Below are 24,608 nucleotides of genomic sequence, written 5' to 3'. Positions count from 1 at the left end.
TCTGGATTTTCCCAGATCGAAAGAAATGGGGACGTCATTTAAGAATCATTCGATGTCCCAGATTCATACAGACGTCTTGATCGAACGAAGAGCCACTGGTCATCTGCCCAACTCGTGCTCTGATTCCTGCAGGCAGAGGAGTCCTCGGCGATAGTCAATTTATCATTCAGTGCCTATGTATGTACCTTCTAGACTGTACCTGAACTTCGAGAAGGTCCCGAGCGGAAGATCAGCTGACAGGTTTCTTATCTTGGCTATACGACCTGAAAATCTCTACATCATAATGCAGCTTTTAAAATCTAGGGGCAGCGATATACAACAAACATACGTGGAATGGACAAATATGCGCAAAGTATCTTCATGAGTGACGCTCAGATACCGCACATCGTTGAACGCTTCGAGACGGTCCGGTATGGAAGAAGATAATTATAAGTTGGTAGGTTTCTTAAATTTTATCTTTTGTTTCCGCATGTCGCTCTCAAAATGTTTGTTGATTCAGAGCGCAAGATCTCGCAAGGCTGGTCACCGACTACCCATCCTGCTACCCCCTTCTCAATGTCATGGCTAAACTGCCGAGTATAGCATTAGGCTTCTTGAGTCAGCCATTCACCCGTCTTTCCCAGCTATTGTTCTTAGCTGATTCTGTCTGGGTAAACAATGGCCAAGTTATCACCTCAGAGCTCTCCAACTCTATCCAAGAGACCCTTGATATTTGGAACATCACTGGACTGTCTGTCGCAGTTGTCCCGAGGTACGGCGAACCAGAATTTCATTCATGGGGAAACATGACGGAGGACGAGGACAAGACAACAGAAGGCGTGCGAATTGCTCAAGTTTCTTCCTATGAACTCTGAAGCTGCAATTTCCAGACATTATTCCACATGGCGTCTATATACAAGGCTTTCTGCGTTAGCGCTCTTGGAATTTTGATGGATGACTATGAGCATGGAAGAAACATCACGCCGCTTCCTCCCGCTCTGTGCGAATTTAATTGGCACACCTTAGTACAATATATCCTTCCGGGAGAATGGCAATTGGTGGATGACTGAGCGTCCAAGAAAGCGAATATGAAGGACATCCTCTCTCATGTGTCTGGTGTTCCTGGGTAAGCTCGGCTCAAATCCTTCGCTCCAGCACAAGATTCCATTGAGCGTGAGCTAGCTATGACTACCCGTATGGACCACATGACAGCCCGAAAGATGATGTATTGTGGATGCGCTATCTGAGGCCGCCTTTCGAACTCCGGGAACAATGACAAGGTAACGCAGTGCGGTGGATGCAGGATAATCGAGTGCTCCCCAGTCTGTTCAGCTACTCGCAGCATGGCCTCGCATATGGTCATCTTACATTCGAAGCGTGCATCGGTGTGGAAACACGTTCGTGGTTTAGTACACCACATTGTTCCCGGAAGGATGTGGGCGCGACAGTACACCCTTTGAGATAGGGACATCCAAGGCTACGGCGTAGTTCGTCGTGGAAGATGGACAGGTTGTTGGGTTTGGCTTGGTCTGGCTGGTAGGTCAACTCACGGAGAGGGAGCGAAAGCACACGACTGTGCAAGACCGAGCCGAGGTTTGGTTGAGTCAGTAATACAAATGATGTTTGAATATAAGTAGCGCATTTACCCCTGAGCTGCTATCACGCAATGATTATAGTCTCGGATGTTCTGTCCAATAGGGGAGGCTACCTTGGATCTCAATCATGGCAGTTAACAAGTTACCTGTTGAGCTCTGGCTCGTCGTTTTTTCTTTCAGCAAATTTTCTTCTAATGACCTGACTGCATTCTGCCGAGTGTGCACTAGCTTCCACCATACAGTAGTTGACTCTCTGTACGAGTCCATCACAGTTGACAACTCAGATGTCTGCACCACACTTGCAGAACATCCCCATCTTGCAGAGAAAGTAAAATCTTTCATATTCACATATCCGACAATTATGGTCTATGACGGTCCTGATGTGCACCTGGATAATCTCACATTGGCCCTCAAAAATCTGACTTGTCTCTCAACACTCAAGCTTATCCATTCCCAAAAATGCTACTCGTCTGTCCTTCAGTACTGTGATGCCAAGCTTCATATCTTTCATTGCACCTATGGTGTCGACTTCGAATTCCTAAGCTTCTTAAAGAGGCAGAATAGCATCCATAATCTCATTCTCACTGGCTTATGTACCACAGATATCTATTTTACCACTGTGCGTGACTTGGAGGGGGTGCCGGTATTTCCTACCACATTTCTGCCACATCTAACGGAAGTCTCTGCTGAGCCTTTTCTTTTAATCGCCCTCATATTTGGTCGCCCAGTTCACACTCTGCGTTTCAAAGGCCAGCATACATACAAATGCCCCTGGGACCTCAATAGGATTGTCGGCCCCTCCACTAGTATCAGGCATTTGGGACTTGGCCTCATGTGGCCCTCGAGCCTTGAATACTCGCACCCATCTGAGTCAATTCTAATGAATGTCGAGGAAATTACCCTGACAGGGCTCACTACTCAGGTCAGCAATACTCGCTATATCGATAGGGTTGTGGCTCGCAGTCATACAGTGCACCAGTCTCTGCCATTGTGGCATCCCATAATCTGGAGATACTGTTTACATCACATTTTAGAAGGCGCACCAAATTTAAGAAGACTGACAATCTGGTTTGAGGGGACGCGCGAAGCCACTTACCCACGTGTTCGACGGCTCTTCCTGGAATTCCGTGATGCACTGTCTCGTCTTGAGCACGTCTCATGTGTAGTCGCTGGACCAGACATTTCAACTTTACGTCGGGTTGCTTCCCGATCTTTTGTTCAGAAGACAATCGAACTCGTGGCCATGGGGCCACGAATGACGTTCTGGAGCTCATGCCGATTCCCATCCTTTGTTGCAAGAGTGAGGAGATGCATACTGCCAAATGAACCTCCGTTTCGACCGTGAAGAGGTGGAAGGTTGGTATCAGTGATGGCGTCGTAATTGACCTGACTCTGAACCAGTGGTACTGGTCCAAGTATTTGGAATATATATGAATGAGAGTCACTCAGTCATCTGTGACGAGGATCAGAGACGGTCCTCGCACTATCCATACGAATGTTTTCGCCCAATAGTAATCCAGGGATCTCCACATTTTGAAGGGACAGCTTAATGTGCTATTTCTTCGAGTCAAATGCGGAGAGATGGATGAATTTGAGGAAGACTAACCATAGACGAGTGAAAATAGTCGTTCCTTCGTATACTATCGGCTCCAGCATCAATTGACGACTTCTATTCGTTATTACTAGTAGATATTCCTGTCAAAAATGTTCCCCAAAACGTGAATCTTGCATCTTACTTTTCCGTACGAAATTCCCCGTCGATTAGGTATCAGGACATTCCATCGAACCCCTACACCGGCACTCACTCAACAAAACCCGAATTCAACAAATTTAACAAAACGCACCGATTCATACACTATCATAGATATGTATACTGCAGACCAACCTCACACTTACTTCTTCGCCCTCAGCCGCACCCTCAAATTCCCATTCTCCGTCTGCGTCGAATTAAGCTCATCCAATAACGCAATCCTCTGCGTCTGCTTCGACATCCTCATCATATCCACCTCTTCTCTCGCCTTCCTCAAGACCTCTGTGCACCCCACAAGTTGACCTTCAAGTTGCTTGCGTACCTTTTCAGGTGCTACAGCAGCGTCTTCAGCGAGCTATTAGCCTCTGGGAGCTGTCGACACGTCTCCGCTTGATCCGCAGCGTGCATCTCTACTTCGCGGGACTCACAGAACACATGTTCGATAGCGTCTTGCAGGTCACGTATTTTGTCCATCCTACCCAAACAAAACCGTTCAAAAATCCACTCGACTCAAATAGGCGAGTAAAAACTCACAATGCAGAATATCATAACAGCCACCGCTGTAAGAGAGCGCACAGATATAGCTCATCTTCCTTGGATAAATGTCATGAAAGTGTCTTACTGCTGGTAGTTGGACATCCTTCGAAATTACTATCAACGTCAGGCCACAGCATACGAGAAAGCCTCGCCAATAGTCCTTACAAATACTTTCAAATCAAACATTGTCCACATCTGCTAAACCTCGCTGTTGGAGAAACGGGACATGGATTCTATATCGCAATAGCCCACTGCGGCAGCAAAGAAATTGACTCTAACACCCGTGTTGACCTGGGAGGGTCACAAAAAGGCTATTCCATCCATATCCTACTTTCTGAACGGCAAGCGAATGATCAGCGGATCTGATGATAAGATCACTCGTCGACGGGACCTAGAAGCGGGTAAGGAACTAGAGGAAGCACGGGATGTTCAACAGGAAGCACATGCTGTGGGGGTATCGAGGGTTGTCACTGGTGGAATAATGTGGAGCTCAAAGTCTGTGAGGTTGAGGCAGGGATCGTGAGAATATTTGAAGGTCACTCAAAGAGGATCACCTGCATCGACTTCTCGGCGGAGTCCCAGCACGTCTGGCTGTGCAAAATTCAAACCGATCGTCAGCACCGCATCAACTCCACGATGCAGATAATTCTGCGCTCAAGCTCATCATTGTTGGCAAACCTGCTGATACGAAAGCCCGATAACCGAGGCCAGGTGTTCAGAACGTTCATGACGCGACAAATGGCCCGAGGACAAGGAGCGAGAATAGCAGACATTGAGATATGTGCTTGCACACAAGTAGAACATGAGTTATCTGTTTGCTTTCCCTCTATCTTTGAAAATTTGGTCTGGTATCGGCATGCCGACACAATTTGTCTTCGGTGTTCAAGTGTTCCACCGGTACAAATGTTTCACCCGACACTTACGTTGAGTCCGTGAATCCAGGCATGCGCAGGAACGGACATAAATTTCACTGGGCATCATCCTTCTATGTCATTTTGCAATTGGTGATCCAAGCACTGGACGGTGGTATATATGCCATCGCCATACGTCCACCAAGTTCACCTCCCACCCACACCCCTATTCTCCACCATTATGATCATAGTCTCAAATGATCCCACTTGGTGGCCAGTCATCAATGCATACCGTATTTCCAGCTACTTTTTAGGTTTGTGAAGGGCAGTCGGATGTTGAAGCTCATGTCTCAATCTAACCTTGACTGTGGTTCGCAGTTGCCGCCTTTGTTGGAGTCGTGTATGATTGGGGTGAGCGTAATAATATTGAAGAACCGCTGATATCTTAAAAGTAGTCACTTTCCAGCACTTACATTCGGACAAGAGGTATGTCAATGCTACGACCGGAGCAACCATCTCGCTAAAAATGATTTTATAGGTCGAATTGGTCTGGGTGAGTAGAGTCTCATGTCAGAGGAACACGCATGAAAATACACTTCATTCCAGAGGCAACGCTGGTCCATAATGACAGTTCTGTATCTCAGTGTACGTAGCTTGCCTGTCACAGTTGTCATGTTGTGCTGACTTGAGAGTATCCTAGGTGCGCTACTTTGGAATCCTATTTGCTGCGTATGTTCGGAAGGTTAAACAATCGGTGTTGTGCTAACCGTCTATCTCTCATAATCAGCCTGAACCTGTTGGGTATGTCTCCTTAGTACATTTTCTGTCTTTGCTTCTTCTAACCAACAGCATACAGACAGTGTTCCGACCATCTCGCTGACAGATACAGTGAGTCTTCTGCACAGATGCCTACTATTTCCCTCCAATTAACCGTGGTGCCCTGTAGGAGTGAGTATGCTTTACTAACTTCCTAGTTCACTAATGACTGCTACACTATACTGCCACAGATGTGAGTGTGTTTGGAGTGTGTGCTACCCGAAGCTGGTCACTGACTAGATTCGTCAGGCTGGATTATGTCCGTCGTATGTAGTTGGACGTATGTTTTGGTATTTGCAATGCTGTGGGGTGAGTTGCGAGACCTCAATGATGTTGACAAGACTCAAACATGCTACAAGTCATCATGGTCACTCGCTTGCATGCTATGTATCAACAATCCAGAAAGATTCTGGTATTTCTCATTGTCGCCTTCCTGGCTGACAACATTTTCAACGGAGTAATTGCTGTATTGACAGCGATACATACTTTAGGAGGTACGCTTAATTGTGGATGGCAAAAATGTACATGGGGCTCATTAATACATACCAGAGGAACTCATTCTCTCCGGCACCTATCAATGCACGATTGGTTACACGGGAGGTAAACTACCTCTGTATTCCATTCCTTGGATACTCGGCGCTGTGTGGGAGGTGCTCGCACTATGTCTCGCAATCTGGATTGTTGTCAAACACTTCCGTGAACTGCGACAACATTCAACAGCAGGGATTTTCAAGGACTGCTTTACGGTATTGATGAAAACTCACATGTTTTACTTTGCGAGGTGAGCTCATGTTGTGATTATTGTTCCTTTCTTTCCACTGAAGGGTCGGACGTGGTAGCTTTGTTGCTGTTTCTTGCTTCCAGCTCATTATTAATCTCTCTCCGACACTCTCAGCGGTACGTCAATCTTGCACTTACCTCTGCATGTGATCACGGTTCATCGTTTCTATAGGACCCCTCTTCCCTGGAAGCTCAGATATATTATGGCATTCTTCAGATTTTGGATGTCGTGCAGTCGTTTGTGCTAGGACCACGCCTGATCCTTGGGATTCGAGAATATCACGCTAAGCTCGTGGTCGATTCTGACGCAGCAACTTGTATGACCTCAGTCGCTTTCCAGGAGCGCGTGCATATATCGACTGGCAGTAGTGTGTAATGCTCGGTGATCGACGAATGCGGAACTACAATCTTTCAGACCTTCTTTTGACTTACTCGTATACAGCCAGCAATGCTGACATCGTATTATTACTATTAGAGAGTAACAAATCAATGAATGTAATGGCGCAGTATAAATCAAGAAAGATTCTTTCATCCGGGCTAGCAAACTGACGATCGACATCGGCAGGCAAAGTATACCAGCTGCCAGTAGGTGGGTATCCTTCGAAATTACTATCAACGTCAGGCCACAGGATACGAGATAGCCTCACCGACGGCCCTTGGGATGCTTCCAAACAACAGCCTTATTGTACTTGTCAGCCTCTCTAGCGCAGAAACGGGACATGTATTCCGGATCGCCACAGGCTACCGTGGCAGCAAAGAAACTGACTCTGACACACGTGTTGACCTTGAAGGGTCACAAAAAGGCTATTCCATCCATATCCTACTTTCCGAACGGCAAGCGAATGATCAGCCTTGACTGCCTTCCCACCCTTTCCGTCCGCGCCTTGCAGGCTGAATGACCTCCGGCTCTTCTTCCTCTGTCAAAGGACTGTCATCGTTGAACAAGTCGTCAACGGGTGCAGAGACAATCTTGCGCTTGCGTGAAATGACTGGCGTGTTGCTAACAGACTCTTGAGGAGACGAAGGAGGAAGTGGTGAGACTGCGCGTTGTGCATCATTGCGGGAATTGACAGGTGCAAGGGCGATTGGTGAGTCTGGAGTGGGCCTTTGAGGCGGCGGAGGTAGGGGGTCCTGACGTGGCTTCTGTTGGGGCACTGAAGATTGTGTAGGAGCTGGATCCGTGGATCTGGAAGCTCGTGAAGCGCGTGCGGCGAGTTGGCGTTCCATTGCGATCATGTCGTCGTCATCCGAACAGTCGATGTTCTCGGAATGAGACGGTTTGGCACCGTTTTCATTGCCAAACAGTATCCTGGATACAAATAGACATTAGATATCAAATCAATATAGTGGATGACTTACTCGTTATAATGCGCTAGTAGTGAGTCAACCCATTCCCCATCGAAGTTCCTGTTGTGAATGAGACATGTGATCCTGGTGTAAAAGTCGCTGTAATGAAAGTAGCCATCCTTGTCGTTCCATTTGTCGAGGGAACTGATACCAAAACGAGCCTGTCCGGTACAAAGTAAGTCAAGAGCGCGCCGATTAGAAAAAAACTTACCTGAACTGCGGCATACACAATATGCTCGGCATCCACTTTGGACATTCCATGGATTTTTGCGTTGCCAGGGCGTGTGCCATTCAAGACACCAGTCGTTAGTGCAGAGGAAGGAGATGTAAAAATATGCTTGGTTACCTGAATAGATTACAGCAGTTTGCGAAACTAATGGCACTGGCGTGTTGTGGGAAAATCACGATTGAGATTTGGGACTTAGTTTTTTTTTACCATTCTGTGTTACATAATGCCACATCACACGGAGATCTTCATTTTGTTCTTTGGTGATTTTACGGAGCTTTTTGAGGGAAACGCCCGCACGATGGAGCTCACGGTGGATGGTGGTGTAGTGGAGTGCAATGAAGCGGTTGCATAACATGAGTCGAGTGATCTCGTCGAGAAACCAATCTGGCCGGTGGTGAACCAGTTCCACGAGGTACTGAACATCCTCAAGATTCAGCTTCCTCGGACGACCTGTGAATTCACTCCATGGTTTGACTACATCGCTGGTGTGCTGATAGAGCTTTCGGATGCGGAAGAATGTGCGTCTTGAGAAGCTGACGCAATCAAGGATTTCACGAAGACTAAGGATATCTTGCTCATACAGGTGAATGGCAGCGAGTTTGATGTCGGATGAGATCTTTCGGTTGACCATACTAGGTGTATTGTTGTCCGACATGGTGCAATTGTTTGAATTTTTCTCTAAGTCTCAAAACAGTGAAAATTTTCGAAGTCCCAGATCCTCAATTATGATTTTCCCAACATGCCAGTGCCATTATATACACACACAGCTGTAACAATACACAAGCATAATCTAAGAACGAATTACTCACTCGCTCCAAAAGATACCCCTGGAAAAGTCCCTCAATGATGTCATCAGGGTCGAAGTCTTGCCCTGGTTTATCCCCAGGATACAGGTAGGTGGGCCATAAGGCGGCAGTCACCTTCAGTGATCCACTTTGGATTTTCTTATTTGTTCTGTAGTGGCATTAGTACAAGTAATTCAAGAAACATAAACTTACTTGGCTGGATCCTCGAGGTAGTCAACCAGATATTTCACAGGACAAAGCATTTTTGCCAGCTCTGGGTGGTTGAATCCCATTCTGGAACAAGACTTGCTGTCCTCAGCAATTACAGGTTGGACAACCTGTTTATCAGGAAAAGGAGCTGCATACAAGCCCATGTGGGACTTGAGATGACTTGCATCTTTGGAGCATGTATGGTTGATCATGTTTTGCATCTGTAGATGCTAGTAGCACACTGCAATCATGTATATGGTGACTTACATACCTCGGTGATGAGTTGCTCGAGCTCCTTGTGTTTTTTCTTCCTCTTACTGATCAAATCCCCAAGGTAAGGGGCATGTTCCATGACATATTTGAATGTTCACTTGTATCATGCACAAGTGAAATCATCCTTGAAAATGATGTTAGTATACATATATGCGATCAAAGCATGTATACAGTAGCTCAAAAAAGTGTCTGAATGTTTATGCATTTTCAAGTAATTGGATAATAGCAAGCCAGCACCTGAGTACAATATAAAGGCATAGGGACAAGTCTAAAGGCTTGACATCATAGCTATAATCTGAGATATATATCAGTGGGAACTAGACCACATATGGGCAAGATATGGTAATTCTAATCACATGACTCATTTGGACACTTTTTTGACTTTATATCCAAATCACAAAATCCAACCATTCACAGATATTATTCTTAATAGAAGTGGTGCAATAATCAATATTTGGTCTTGTTTTAATATTATTTATATATATGAACCCACATAACATCATGAACTTTAACATAATCATCATACAGCCCATCTCCTCTGCTTCAAAGGATAATATCCTTATTCTCTGCTCCTCTAGTTTGTCTATGAGGCAAATTGCTTCAAAAACTGGTCCTAGCAAATCTACTATTGCTATAGTTATGCTGGCAATGATAGAACATTGATCTCATGAGCTTTGAGGTATGCTTGGAGTCATTATCCAGTTGGAAGATAATGTCTTCTTCATCAATTGCTGACTTCTGCATGCTTCTGAGTAGACACTTCTCTAGAATGGAGATTCACTGCTCTACATTCATGCCTCCTTCCACCTCACAAAGAATCCCCACACCATTCCATCTCCTACAACCCCTACTATCATACTTCATCTTCCAAACTTTAGTATGTTCTTGACTTCTCTTTCCCCTGATCGTTCCCCTACCTTTTTTGACACATATTCCTACCTTCTTCCAGTCTTCCATAGTCCAATGTTGGTGCTTTAAAGCAAAGGCCCCTATAGGCTGCTGAAACCAGAGGCATTTTCTTTTTGGTTACAGCCATAAGATTGGCTGCCTTAAGGGTGTTTTTGACTGTTTGAGTGGGAATGGGAGTGGGGATGATGGAATTGATGAACTTGGTGGCATGGACAACATTTGAAGCCTTGCCAGATGGACTTTAATAAACAATAGCTCTTTTATGCTGTAGAGTAAGCTTGAAAGACCATCCCATTTTATGATTTTCCTTCTCTAGCATGTTCTGGTTTATGACTATAGCAAAATAGTAGACTTGCTAGGACCAGTTTTTGAAGCAATTTGCCTCATAGACAAACTAGAGGAGCAGAGAATAAGGATATTATCCTTTGAAGCAGAGGAGATGGGCTGTATGATGATTATGTTAAAGTTCATGATGTTATGTGGGTTCATATATATAAATAATATTAAAACAAGACCAAATATTGATTATTGCACCACTTCTATTAAGAATAATATCTGTGAATGGTTGGATTTTGTGATTTGGATATAAAGTCAAAAAGTGTCCAAATGAGTCATGTGATTAGAATTACCATATCTTGCCCATATGTGGTCTAGTTCCCATGATATATATCTCAGATTATAGCTATGATGTCAAGCCTTTAGACTTGTCCCTATGCCTTTATATTGTACTCAGGTGCTGGCTTGCTATTATCCAATTACTTGAAAATGCATAAACATTCAGACATTTTTTTGAGCCACTGTATATGCAGTCAAGTGGACTTACAACTTGTCCAAAATCTTCCTGTGGGCAGCCTTGATTTGTTCTTCTTCTTGTTTGTCCCCATCCTTGGCCACTTCTTCTTGTTCTAACAGTAAACACACCTGGATTACCTGCTTAAGATTGCAGAACATATCTAGGCCGTGTGGGATCCATCATGCAATGTGTATGCACTGGTCCTGAGGGGTGAGCTCTTTGTTACATGATCTTCTAGAATCTCATCAAGGTGAGATTTATCTGATTGTGTAAAAATGAAATACATCACCTTGATGTTTTTTCAGCCTTCTTTTTAGCTCTAACTGGGCTATGCATCTTATATGCTTCAGGTAAGCTCTGTTTGGAACAACTGACATTGTTGAATGACTCACCTGGCCTTTTTGGACTTGTGTCCTTCCTTATCAGATGTGTTGGATACATCTCTCCCATGTTTCCCAGATATCTGAGGTGGTGGTGTGCTTGGTGGAGTGCTCACCTCTGAATCACTGGAAGAGGGAGATGATGAGGCAGAATCGGCATGATTATGATGTGCCATAGTGGTGGGAGGGAAAAATCCATGTAACAAGATAAGATAGCATTAGATGTGTTATTAATGTTTGTTTGTTGTTAATTACCAGTGTGCCATTGTTATGGCGAACTAGGATGGGCACGACGACAGGTACTCGATAAGAGCACGCCTGAAGCTGGATCTAGGCCTTACAAATGTAAGGTTCTTAAGACAAGTCAGAGAGAGTGTCTCTGGCTCGAATATTGGTTATCAGACGGCTTAGGATTGGAGGTCCTAAGCGAAGGATAGTTCAGGTAAGACCTAGTAGATTAAAGTGAAGTTCTATCTAAGTACATGACTGGGTTTATATAGGCGTAGGTCCTTTAGGGCAGGTACGTACACGTCATCAGTCGAGTCAGAGATAAGGGAATGAGTCATCTAGCGATGGCACGTGGCGGTTGTGATGTAATACAGATATAGAAGGCGGTTAGTCTAATGATGGCACAGCCAGGTGCGGTCATGACATAATACACAAGTACGAGAAAAAGAGATAGGGGGTAACCACGATTGTAACATTACCCCTCATTTAGGGATGAAGTCACTGACTTCAATTGTCCTGATTAGCCCAGTAAATGGGGTCCGCGTCGTAGTTGGAATAAAGCAGATCGTCCTGCTCCTCGGTGATAGTAGTCTGCGCCATTTCGGCGTGAGCGATAGCGTCTTGCTCAATCTCCCATCAAGCAAGAGCGTCGTAGAAACCAACATCAGTCCATACCAAAGGAATGACCGCTTCTCCCTTCAACTCTTTACAAAAGACCGATAAGTGGCCCGGTGCGTACTCCTTGCAAACTCTGCAGTAATATGAAGGGCAGTTCTTATGACGATGCCCGGCGACATGGCAGTTATGACATATGACGTTATCAACTGGCGACGTTTTTATGATTGTGACGGAAGAGGATTGGTCTGGGGAAGGCGATCTCAATTGTTTAAGTGGTGCCTTAGCGGGGGAGATGGAGGCAGCTCGCTTAGCGGCGAGGTGTGAGGATCTTTGTTTAAGTGGGAGTCGTCGTGTAGTACGCGTGATGGGGTTAGGAGAAGGAGAAGTCGGTACATTGAGTACAGCAATAGGAGGGATATTATCATCCTGATGCTCCACGGTAGTCATTGTAGTAGGAGCTGGTGGCGGTATGGGAATAACGATGTGAGGGGATGGTGGTCGTGCGACTGGGTCGAGGGCGATGCGCTCGGTGACGATGTGGATAGCTTCTCTAATAGCATCTCTAGTTTCTTCAGGCAAGAGACAGATCGCAGTGTTACGAATATGTATGTGAAGGTGGCAGAAAATAGTTTGATGGTGCTCATCATCAAGGAGGGCGGCGGTACGGTCAATAAGACTGGCATCTCTAATAATTCTGATAATAAGGCCGCTAGAGATCGCTCCCCATTCTCCAAGGAGATGATCTATTTCTATGGCGTACTGCTGGGAGGTGATAGCGGATTCGAACAGGGCACTAGTTTCTACCTGGTCAATGACCGAGAAGTAGTCGGTGAGGACGGAGTCGTCGGTAAGTGTTAGGGTGGAGTCGGAAGCTGGTGGTGAGGTTATGGGGGATGATGCGTGCTGGGCAAGGTTGGCGGCAGTGGTGTTTTGATAGTTGAGGAGTGTCAATGGATGAGCATTTCCTTCAGCGATGGTGTTCATGGCAGCAGTAAGTTCTTCGATGCAGAGGATACAGAGTCGGAGACGTTCGATGTGGGACATTGTCAGGAAATCTATAGCCCATGGGCTTTCTTATAGGCAGTGAGGATGTCGGGAGCATTAGTGAGATTTCCTTCTGGAACCCACTCGTTGCTGGCGGATGAATATCCTTTCCAGGATACGAGATAGTGTCTTTGTTTACCCGTCCCTTTGTGTGATAGGATCGCATCAATTTCATATTCTTCTTCGTTATCAATAATGTCAGGAGGTGGGTCATGGAAGTTTGGTCCATGAACCTCTGTTTCACGATAGGATGATAGTTCAGAAGCGTGGAACATGGGGTGAACTTTCCACTGTGGAGGTAGCTGGAGCGTGAACGTGATAGGAGAAAGGACGGCAGTGATCGGGAAAGGGCCATATCATTTGGGTGCAAGTTTCCGCGATGGTAGCTGAGTGATTAGGTTCTTCCCTGATAACCAAACCTTATCTCCTACTTTCCATGGGTGGTACTTCTGTCTGCGAGTCTGTTCAGCCATTTGCTGCATGGCGAGGTTGTGACATGAGAGAGCTTCTTCCCTGGACTTCTGAAGGAGGAGTAGTCTGTCCTCTGCTGCGGGAACGGTAGAGTTGGGGAGAGTATGAGGGAGAGCTCGTGGTTCATAGCCCATCATCAGGAAGAAAGGTGATGTGTTGCGTGAATCATGCTTTCGGTGATTGTGCACAAATTCCGCCATCGGAAGGTGTTCAACCCAATCTTCTGGGTGATTCCAGCAATAGATTCGAAGGTACGTCTCGAGCTCTTGATTGAGTCGTTTGGTCTGGCCATCGGTCTGAGGGTGATAAGCAGTGGATGCCGCTATGTCGTATTTCAAAAGCTTGGCGAGGGCTCATGAGAACTTAGATACAAACTGTGGCCTGCGATCAGAAATGATCTTTTCATGCAAGCCAAATTGTCAGTAGACGTATTTGAAGAATTTCTTGGCGACTCCCTCTGAAGTGATGGTTTTAGTGCAAGGGATAAGAATTACCCCCTTTGTAAGGCCATGGTCAACCACAACCATCACAGAATCAAAGCCGGCACAGGGGGGAAGATTGGTGATCAGATCAACAGAGACCTGAGTGAAAGGAGCTGAAGCGATGGATGGGATGGGGACCAGGGGAGGAGTCGTCGGGTGAGTGTTGGATTTCATTTGCTGACAAAGGGTGCAATCTTCTATGTATTTTCGGACATAGGTGCCCATGGAGGGCCACCAAAAGTCCCGCTTGACCAATTCCTCCGTCTTAAAACAACTGGGGTGACCGGCGGTGGGGCGGTCATGACAACGTTCGAGAATAAGACGCCGCCCAGCAGGGCGGACATAGGCGCGGTTTTTGAAGTAAAGAATATCATCCTTAATTGTCCAATCGGCGAGCGTGGATTTCATAGGGGGAAGGGAGAGGCCATCCAACGCATCAGAGGCGGCAGTGAAAATGGGGTCTGGGTTGGAAGGATCTGGATTGGCAAGCGTGGTCATGAGTTTGACGTCGAGGAGTCGGACAAACATGGAATCGGGGAGAAGGGTCTCGTTATTATTGTCATTTGAGGAATCGGATCCATGGTCGGGGCGACGAGAGAGAGCATCTGGAGCGACAAGTTTAGTTCCAGCGACGTGATGGAGTTCAATATCATAGCATGATAGAATTAGTTGCCATCGAGCTTGTCAACGAGTTAGCTTCTGCGCAGTTCTGAAATATAGGAGATTCTTGTGGTCCGTGAATACGATGACCGGGTGAGCATTTCCTTCTAGATAGTGGCGCCATTCGGTGAGGGCACGAATGACTGTGAGGAGTTCATGATCAAAAATCTGGTAATTACGTTCTGCTGGGTTCAAGGTCTGTGATAGATATCCGCACGGGTGATAGACACCGTTATCGTCGGTTTGGAGCAATACCACACCCGTGGCAACTAGGGATGCATCGGTTGCAACCGCAAATTGTCTACTGGGGTCTGGATTCCGAAGCACTGGTTGCTTCAGGAAGCATTCTTTCAAAGTTGAGAAGGCGGATGAGCATTGTCCCGTCCAGAGGAATTTGACAGTTTTCTTGGTCAGGTCGATCAGGGGTCGGGCGATGTCGGAGTAGTGGGAAATGAAGTTTTGATAGAAATTGCAAAATCCCAAGAATGATCTGACCTCTTTTACAGTCGTAGGAATAGGCCAGTCCCGAATACCATCGGTTTTGGCATTGTCCATTGCTATGCACCCGGGGCAGATTATCATTCCGAGGTATTCTACTTCTTGAGCATCAAATGTGCATTTCTCCGGTTTGAGGAAGAGCCTTTCCTGTCAAATTCTTTCAAGAATGCGTCATGTACGTTCATGATGGGAAGTGAGGTCATTAGAGAAGATCAAAATATCGTCCATGTATATGACGAGCCATCCTTCATTTATTTCCTGTTGAAATGTCTTGTTCATATATGCCTGGAAAGTAGTGGGAGAGTTGCAAAGGCTGAAGAACATGACATTTGGCTCGAAGAGACCATATTCAGTAGTAAAGGCGGCCTTCCATCGATCATCTGGGTGAATGCGGATATTGTTGTATCCCGAACAAACGTCCATCTTAGTGAAATATTTGGCACCATGTAACCGAGCAACTAGGGAGAGTGGTAACGGGAGTGGGTAAGCATTTTTGACCGTCCACTCATTGATGTATCGGTAATCCTGGCAGGGACGAAGATCTCCACTCTTCTTTCCTACAAAGAAGAAACCGCTGGCCTGCGGTGACTTCGATTCAGAGATGAACTCTTTCTTCACATTTTCATCGATGAATGCTTTGACCGCTGTACATTCCTTCTCAGATAGCGGGTATACCTTGGACATTTTAGGAATAAAACCGGGTTTAGTTTCTATCCAATGATCTATCCCAGGTCGTTCAGGAGGTAACTGGTTCAGACCATCTTTCGCGAAGATGTTGGCGAAGTCGTGAAGGTAGGAGGGAACAAGTTCTTCAAAGGACTTCTTCTTCTGCTCGAACCCCGCAGCTAATGCAAACTGTTGGGCTTTGTTACTGGTCTTGACGTATTCGGTGGGTCGTGTCAGAGGTGTAACCATGGTTCATTGTTCCGCGATGCTAGTTCCATCCTTTGTTAACGGAGTGTCCAGTGAGATGTTGGCGATTACTCGGAGCTCTGAAGCGTTGGCGGGGTACTCAACCAAAAATTCATCGTCTTCTAGATGATACGTAGAGATTTCTCACACCAATGGTGCGTAATCTGTTGTCCATATGTCTTCTTTGGTATCAAAAGAGTCATCATCATCGTCAGGGATGGGGTCAAGATCAGGCAACGCTGGCGGGATCTCTTCATCTTCATCAGTAATTTCCTCTATGGTAGCTCAGGGTGTCGGTTCCTTGGGTGGTACAACCAGTTCTACAGGAGGTGCCTTCAGCAGCACTACAACTGGAATCAGGTCCGTCTCCTTACTCTTTGCTTTTTGGAATAAGGGGGGAAGTCCATTCTTCTTTCATTCGTTATCAACTTCTTCTTCAATCTGATTGCTTTTCTCTGTCCTTGAGAGTTCCAATGTTTCTGCTTTCCATCGGATTACTGGGTCCATGGCACGTAGCCAGGGGATCCCTAGTAAGATCTGATCGCGTCGGCCAAGCCGAGTGATATTAAACTTTCCAATCATGGATTGTTTGTCTATTTTGACAATGAGGATGCAATATCGGGTGATAGCGCCCCCTCTCGCATAACTTCCATCTGCAGTGGTGACTCGGAATGGTTTTGATAGTTTGTGCGTTCAAATGTTATGGGCTTTGACAAATTCTTCAGAAATAAAGGTTCCGGCGGTGCCGGAGTCAACAACAGCTGTTGTTTCAATGGTTTTCTGACGAGTTTTTGAAATAAGGGAAATGGGAACGCGAAGTTCCTTTCTGATTCCAATACTTTGTACAAGTCTAACGGGTACATCGGAAGATACTGACATTGATCCAGTCTTCCACATCAAAAATCCTCGGCAAGGTGATGGATGGTTGTATCCTCTTCTTCATCGTTGCTTATCTCCTCTCGTCGTACGGGAATCTTCTTCTTCTGTGGGCATGCCCTAGTCAGATGCCCCTTCTGGTGGCATGAGAAGCATAGTCCCTTCTTCATATGATCATTTCTCTCGGCTTCAGTGAGCCGATCTACTTCCATGGCATTCGGATCATGTCGATCAATGGAAGGTCTGGGTACATATCGTTGTCCTGATGATCTGGTGGCGGTTCGATGGTTTGATCGATACGCGGCCCCCCTCTGGTAGTTGCTGTCAAGTCTGATGACTGCAGCGATGTACAGTGGCTCAAAAAACTGTCCACATGTTTTTGCATTTTTTACTATTTACAATATTGTGTGAGAATACATAAAGACCTCAGTGACATGCTAATACCATATTGTAGTGCTGCTTCAGGGCTTTGGATTGAGCACCACATCGTGAGAATCAGAGGAGATATGGTGGAGATACAAGGCTTACAAAATCATGACTCATGCGGACAGTTTTTTGAGCACATATTAAAACTATATAAATCATCATTTATGACACCATAACAATCATGCCACCATTAAATAAATTATAAAGTGGTGTCATTATGTCATTTTAAAACCATATCTAACTATACAAACCAAAAATTTCCATATGTCATGGTTATATTCACCATGAAAGCCACCCCCCCTGCTCAAAGGGATAATATCCTCTCTCTTTCCTATTCTGGCCTCTCTGCTTGTCAAATTTCCTCTAGAACTGGAGTATCCAAGTCCACTGTGGCCAAGTTCATCAAAGAAAGTCACACAGACAAGGAAAACTTCTGTGAAGGGTGTCCATCCAAGCTCACCTCTACTGATAGGAGGGCTATTATTCAACATATCACTACAGGAAAGACTGATAATGCTGTCCAGGTCACCTATTACATCAATTACACCATCACATTCCCTGTCTCTTCACACACTGTGAGAAACATTCTCAAGATAGCTCATCTCAGGTCAGTAACAAGGAAGAAAAGGCTCTCCTCTCTATCACACATATGCAGAGAGGACTAGCACCCTTCTTGTTTCACATATATACCTTGCCATCTGACCCAATCCTATTTATTGTGGTCTTATATGATCATATAACATGCTTCCAGTCTGTGTAATCCAATTCTGATGGGCTAAGGCAAAGGTTAGTCATCTCTGCATATGTGTGATAGAGAGGAGAGCCTTTTCTTCCTTGTTACTGACCTGAGATGAGCTATCTTGAGAATGTTTCTCACAGTGTGTGAAGAGACAGGGAATGTGATGGTGTAATTGATGTAATAGGTGACCTGGACAGCATTATCAGTCTTTCCTGTAGTGATATGTTGAATAATAGCCCTCCTATCAGTAGAGGTGAGCTTGGATGGACACCCTTCACAGAAGTTTTCCTTGTCTGTGTGACTTTCTTTGATGAACTTGGCCACAGTGGACTTGGATACTCCAGTTCTAGAGGAAATTTGACAAGCAGAGAGGCCAGAATAGGAAAGAGAGAGGATATTATCCCTTTGAGCAGGGGGGGTGGCTTTCATGGTGAATATAACCATGACATATGGAAATTTTTGGTTTGTATAGTTAGATATGGTTTTAAAATGACATAATGACACCACTTTATAATTTATTTAATGGTGGCATGATTGTTATGGTGTCATAAATGATGATTTATATAGTTTTAATATGTGCTCAAAAAACTGTCCGCATGAGTCATGATTTTGTAAGCCTTGTATCTCCACCATATCTCCTCTGATTCTCACGATGTGGTGCTCAATCCAAAGCCCTGAAGCAGCACTACAATATGGTATTAGCATGTCACTGAGGTCTTTATGTATTCTCACACAATATTGTAAATAGTAAAAAATGCAAAAACATGTGGACAGTTTTTTGAGCCACTGTACTTATCAAAGTCTGTTGGGATGGTCTCCATCTGAAAGATGGAGTTCACGATTCCCTTCTTTAATCCGTCATTGAAGAACGTGATTAAGACGGCGTCTTGCTTTACAGAGGCTTGTGCAGCAAGGGTTTTGAAACTGGCGACGTAGGAGGTGAGGTCGCCCGTCTGTCTCAGCGTTCGGAGCTTGTTCATGGCAGTGCCGATGGCATCGGCCGGTATGAAAGCTTCTTTGAATTTAGTTTCAAAGTTCGCGAAGGTCCTGTAGGATTTGGCGGAGGAGTTGTCGACTTCAGTGTAAAACGTGAGTGCCCAGCCCATGGCACTTCCTTCTGTCATATATGCAAGAGCGGTAATGACCTTCTTTTCGTCAGTGTTATAGATTGCAGCATTAAGCGCAAAGTACGCTTTAACCACATACAACCATCGTAGAGCCTGGTGAGGACTCCCATCATAGGTAGAGGGAGCTCTGGCTTTTAATTCTGGGGTGTTGGTAGTGGACATCCTGATCGTCTGGTCGAGTGATGTTTCTGGTTCAGGGGAATGTTGTCGTTCTCTTGCTGAGTTCTGGGATCTGTTAACCTCTCAGATGGAGAGGGTCAATGGGCGACTTTAATCTTTTGTTATGGCAAACTAGGATGGGCATGGCGACAGGTACTCGATAAGAGCATGCCTGAAGCCGGATCTAGGCCTTACAAATGTAAGGTTCTTAAGACAAGTCAGAGAGAGTGTCTCTGGCTCGAATATTGGTTATCAGACGGCTTAGGATTGGAGGTCCTAAGCGAAGGATAGTTCAGGTAAGACCTAGTAGATTAAAGTGAAGTTCTATCTAAGTACATGACTGGGTTTATATAGGCGTAGGTCCTTTAGGGCAGGTACGTACGCGTCATCAGTCGAGTCAGAGATAAGGGAATGAGTCATCTAGCGATGGCACATGGCGGTTGTGATGTAATACAGATATAGAAGGCGGTTAGTCTAATGATGGCACAGCCAGGTGCGGTCATGACATAATACACAAGTACGAGAAAAAGAGATAGGGGGTAACCATGATTGTAACAGCCATTGGTACAAAACTATAATGTCAATATATAACATTGTTGCCAGCTTATAACTACCATATAACATCGTTACCACCTTACTTCTACAATATAATCTCACTATAACCATTGTAGAGACTTGCACCTCTATATCACTGCTATAGGATGATATACCACCTCTTCTCACTGATACTCCAGTTCTGATCCTCAGGATAAGTCACTTGCACTGTTGTGCACTAACATGCAACTGCCATGCACATGCAAACACACTTGCATGTCCCATGTGCCTGCTCTAGGTCCTCTGCTCCAGTCCGTCCACCTGTCCATGTCCTTGCTAAAGTCCACCAATGCATTTTTATTGTATTCTTATCACTCTGACATATCTTCTGGACTGATTACAGTGCTGTAAATGTGCATGTGCATGCTTAAGCACCATTACATACAGATATCACTACCTACTCGCTTTGCTTCTGCACTACAAGTGACGCCTAGTGCCCAATATAGAGAAGGGACTTATAGTTTTTGAGAGATATTATCCTAGCACTCCCCACCTCTGTGTATGAGCAGTAGTTTGCACATTAGAGAAAGTTGAAAGCTCTCAAAAGTCCAGATTTGTGTGCTACCTGCTTAGACATGATCGCTTTGTGCCAGTTTGATTCCTTCTTCCCTGAATTTAGTTTCCAGATAGCTCTTGCCTCTATGCTTTAGACCCCCATTGTGCACACTATGTTTCCACATGTGCGCTTTTACTTCCTATCACCCCAGTGTGCTTTTGTGCACATCTCAACTGTGCTTCTCCCAGTGTTCATGCTTCACATATCCTCTAGCACCCATTCAGTTTCAGAGTCTCCCTCAGTCATTTTGAGGACTCTCTCTCAGTAGCTGTCCTTTGGGTCAAGTTCTGTCTTGCATCCAGGTCTTGCTGTAGAGTTCCCCTAGTAGTAGTCTGTTTCTCCCATAGTCCAAAGTCCTCACCTTCACTGTGGTTGAGCTGCATTTACTGTGATGTCAGTGTCGGGAGGCTTTATAATGTGCCAATCACATGTGATGCACACATAAGATAGGGCTCTTGCACAAACCATCAACATCACATGATAAAGAGTGACTTGGGCATGATTTTGTTGTATAAAGTTAATGCCACTCATAAATCTTACTTTTTGGAAAATATAATTCTGCAGTGTTCTGTGGGTTTGAATTTTGAACAACCCTGCATGGCTGGATTTTTTGAAAAGTTGAATTTGTGAGTGGCATTAAGAAAATGGAATGTTATGAGCTATGGAACGGAGGTTGTGTGTGTGACACACAGGGGAACATTATGAAAATGGTATACCATTCATTCCACAACTCTTCTGGGTGGAAAAATGCCTAAATGCAAGGCAGGCCACCTGAGTAATCTTGGTGGATATGCTGAAATAAACACTAAGAGGACCAAGGTCAGAAAAGCACAAAAAGAAGAGAAGGAAAACTTGAATGTGCAGGCGAGTCTTGGCCAGGTGACTCAGATATGTTTCATTGCTTCTAATATTGTTCTTAGCCTGTAGACCTATTCCTTGATGCTGCAAAGATTATGGCACAGCAAGAATCACCTCTACCACCTTCTATCCCAGCTCTTGACAAAATCTTTACCACAGCTGATTGTGACCATGACTCTGAGTCAAACGAGCCAGAAGTTGCAGTGAATGATGCCAAAAACATTTGCAGGCCAGAATATGACAGTTGTGAGGATGATTGTGAGGGTAGTCTTGATGAGGATGGTGATATCTTTGAAGCTGAGGCTCTAGAGAATGGAATCAAGAGTGAGCAAGGTGTCAGAGTGGGTGCAGCACCTGGAACATGTCCAGAGGGCCCACAGAGCAGCACAGGACTTGCATGGGAGCTTTGGAAAGCACCTGAAGTCATAAAGTGCACAACTGCACTTCAAGACATCAGGAACATACTGAAACCCTGCCAGGACACTGGGAGAGGCTACAAGGACCCTGGTCTGGACAACTGGACTAAAGGATGGCTTGAATCAATGGTGACATTCCTCACACATTACACAAACCCTGTTACAGTTACACCTGCCCCTATTCATTTTCCTTCACTTACATGTGTATTATGTCATGACCATGCCATGCTGCACCATCATTTGACTCATCCATTTCCATAACTTGTATGACATCGCGATTGCTACTGCTGTTGTTAGATGACTCATCCTTATCTCTGACTTGTTCTTATCTCTGACTCACTCTTATCTGACTCATTGTACTTGCCCTAAAGTACTTACTATATATACCTGGTCATGTACTTAGTAGATCTTCACTTTAATCTTACTAGATTCTACCAGGAATACCTTTCGCTTAGGACCCCCAATCCTAAGTCGTCTGAACTGATATTCAAGTTAGAGACACTCTCTCTATCTTGTCTTACGACCCTTGCATTTGCAAGGTCTTGATCGTAACACCAGCCATCACTCTTATCAAGCTGCTGCCGTTATACCATTCTAGTTCATAACAAAAGATTAAAGTGCCACTCCAACCCTCTCCATCTGGGAGGTCCCAGAAACCAGAACAGACAGAGAGAGACGTATCATCCCCTGTAGAAACATCACTAGACCAGAAAGATCAGGATGTCAGCACCCACCAATACCCCAGAACTTAAAGCCAGAGCACCAACATTCTATGATGGAACTCCCCAGCAAGCTTTAAGATGGTTGTACTCAATTAAGGCATACTTTGCCCTTAATGCTACGATCTACAACACCGATGAAAAGAAAGTCATCACTGCACTTGCATATATGACAGAAGATAGTGCCATGGGTTGGGCACTCACCTTTTACACTGAAGTTGACAATTCTGTTTCAAAATCTTATGGAACCTTCACAAATTTTGAGGCAAAATTCAAAGAAACCTTTGTACCAGCCAATGCCATTGGCACAGCCATGAATAAGCTCTGTACCCTGAAACAGACAGGTGATCTCACTTCCTACATTGCCAGTTTCAAGACCCTTGCTGCACAGGCCTCTGTGAAACAAGATGCCATCTTGATTATGTTCTTCAACGATGGGCTCAAGAAGGGAATCGGTAATGCCATCTACCAGATGGAAACCATCCCTGTAGACTTTGACAAGTATGTCACCGCAGCCATTAGGCTCGACAGCAATTGGCAAAGAGGTGCCATGTTCCATCAGAACAATCGTGCCACTACCAAGCCAACTGGACAGCGATACATACCCAGACCTTCCATTGACCAGCATGATCCAAATGCCATGGAAGTAGATTGGCTTACCAAAGCTGAAAGAAACAATCATATGAAAAAAGGACTGTGTTTCACATGTCACCAGAAATGACATATGACCAGAGCAGACCCCAGTTCATTGTGAAGAAATCGAAGACAGTGACAAAGAAGATGAAGAAACAACGATCCGTTGTCTTGCCAAGGATTTTTGATGTGGAAGACTGGATCAATGTCAGTATCTTCCAATATAGCTATCAGACTTGTACAAAGTATTGGAATCAGAAAGGAACTTCGCATTCCCATTTCTCTTATCTCCAAAACATGTCTGAAAACCATCAAAACAACAGCTGTTGTTGACTCCGGTGCCACTGGAACATTCATTTCTGAAGACTTTGTCAAACTTCATAACATCCGAACGCATAAACTCACCAAACCATTCCAAGTCACTACTGCGGATGGAAGTTATGCAAAGGGGGGCGCTATCACCTGATACTGCATCCTCATCATGAAAATTGATGAATGATCTATGATTGGAAAGTTTAATATCACACGGCTTGGCCATTGCAATCAGATTTTACTCGGGATTCCTTGGCTATGCGCTATGGACCCAGTAATCAGATGGAAAGCAGAAACCATGGAGCTCCCTCGAAGTGAAAAAAGCGACCAAATCAAAGAAGAGGTCGATAAGGAACAAAAGAAGAATGGTCTCCCACCTCTCTTCCAAAAAAAAAATCAAAAGACAAAACAGAATCCAGTCATAGTGCTGCCAGAGGCACCTCCTGAGAAATTAGTCACAATCACACTACCCAGAGAACTGATACCTTGTGCTACCATTGAAGAAGTCCCAGATGAGGAAGAACCCCTAGCCCTACCACACCTTGACCCTATCCCTGATGATAATGACGACTCTTTCAACACCAAAGAAGATGTATGGACTTCAAGCTATGCTCCACCTGTACGTGAACTCACCACATATCATCTTGATGATGATGAATTTTTGGTTGAATACCCTGCCAACACTACTGAACTCCGGGTTATCACCAATATCTCCCTGGATACCCCATTAACCAAAGATGGTACTAGTGTTGTGGAGCAAAGACCAATGGTTACACCCCTGTCACGACCAACAGAATACATCAAAACCAGTAATAAGGCACAGCAGTTTGCATTGGCAGCTGGACTTGAGCAAAAGAAGAAGTTGTTTGAAGAGCTTGTCCCTCCCTACCTTCACAATTTCGCTGATATCTTTGCAAAGGATGGCCTCAACCAGTTACCACCTGAACAGCCTGGTATAGACCATCGTATTGAAACCAAACCCGGTTTTATTCCCAAAACATCCAAGGTGTACCTGTTATCAGAAGCAGAGCATACTGCAGTCAAAG

General features: G+C 45.0%; 5 protein-coding genes across 5 annotated transcripts; 2 read left to right on the top strand and 3 right to left on the bottom strand.

The window, feature by feature from the left end:
- Positions 1 to 289: 289 nt before the first annotated feature.
- BJ212DRAFT_881027 (uncharacterized protein) lies at positions 290 to 1,222 on the top strand. Its single transcript, XM_041344267.1, has 4 exons — positions 290 to 436; positions 500 to 818; positions 870 to 1,105; positions 1,162 to 1,222. Exons 2-3 carry the CDS (start codon positions 561 to 563, stop codon positions 1,047 to 1,049), a joined length of 438 nt encoding a protein of 145 aa, XP_041187152.1. The 5' UTR covers positions 290 to 436; positions 500 to 560; the 3' UTR covers positions 1,050 to 1,105; positions 1,162 to 1,222.
- A 979-nt stretch (positions 1,223 to 2,201) lies between these two features.
- BJ212DRAFT_1392910 (uncharacterized protein) lies at positions 2,202 to 4,044 on the bottom strand. The gene is made up of 5 exons (XM_041337083.1): positions 3,859 to 4,044; positions 3,471 to 3,799; positions 2,768 to 2,960; positions 2,671 to 2,729; positions 2,202 to 2,588 (listed from the first exon to the last, which is right to left on the bottom strand). Exons 2-5 carry the CDS (start codon positions 3,563 to 3,565, stop codon positions 2,498 to 2,500), a joined length of 438 nt encoding a protein of 145 aa, XP_041187151.1. The 5' UTR covers positions 3,566 to 3,799; positions 3,859 to 4,044; the 3' UTR covers positions 2,202 to 2,497.
- Positions 4,045 to 7,029: 2,985 nt separating this feature from the next.
- Positions 7,030 to 8,053, bottom strand: BJ212DRAFT_880962 (uncharacterized protein). The gene is made up of 4 exons (XM_041344266.1): positions 8,002 to 8,053; positions 7,867 to 7,943; positions 7,668 to 7,816; positions 7,030 to 7,617 (listed from the first exon to the last, which is right to left on the bottom strand). The coding sequence occupies exons 2-4, from the start codon at positions 7,909 to 7,911 to the stop codon at positions 7,155 to 7,157; spliced, it is 657 nt and encodes a 218-aa protein (XP_041187150.1). The 5' UTR covers positions 7,912 to 7,943; positions 8,002 to 8,053; the 3' UTR covers positions 7,030 to 7,154.
- A 640-nt stretch (positions 8,054 to 8,693) lies between these two features.
- On the bottom strand, positions 8,694 to 8,998 carry BJ212DRAFT_1222396 (uncharacterized protein; the record flags this gene model as incomplete). Its single annotated transcript, XM_041329406.1, has 2 exons — positions 8,694 to 8,838; positions 8,883 to 8,998. Coding segments are annotated over 2 exons (261 nt in total), but the record flags the coding sequence as incomplete, so codon positions are not given.
- A 12,373-nt stretch (positions 8,999 to 21,371) lies between these two features.
- BJ212DRAFT_1486533 (uncharacterized protein) lies at positions 21,372 to 22,031 on the top strand (the record flags this gene model as incomplete). The annotated part of the gene is made up of 3 exons (XM_041341132.1): positions 21,372 to 21,503; positions 21,545 to 21,912; positions 21,962 to 22,031. The coding sequence occupies 3 exons, from the start codon at positions 21,372 to 21,374 to the stop codon at positions 22,029 to 22,031; spliced, it is 570 nt and encodes a 189-aa protein (XP_041187148.1).
- Positions 22,032 to 24,608: the final 2,577 nt, after the last annotated feature.

Source organism: Suillus subaureus, assembly GCF_016647635.1.
Source record: "Suillus subaureus strain MN1 chromosome Unknown BJ212scaffold_55, whole genome shotgun sequence".
In the NCBI taxonomy this organism is placed as follows: Eukaryota; Fungi; Basidiomycota; class Agaricomycetes; order Boletales; family Suillaceae; genus Suillus; species Suillus subaureus.
This window is presented reverse-complemented; position numbering and strand designations above follow the sequence as displayed.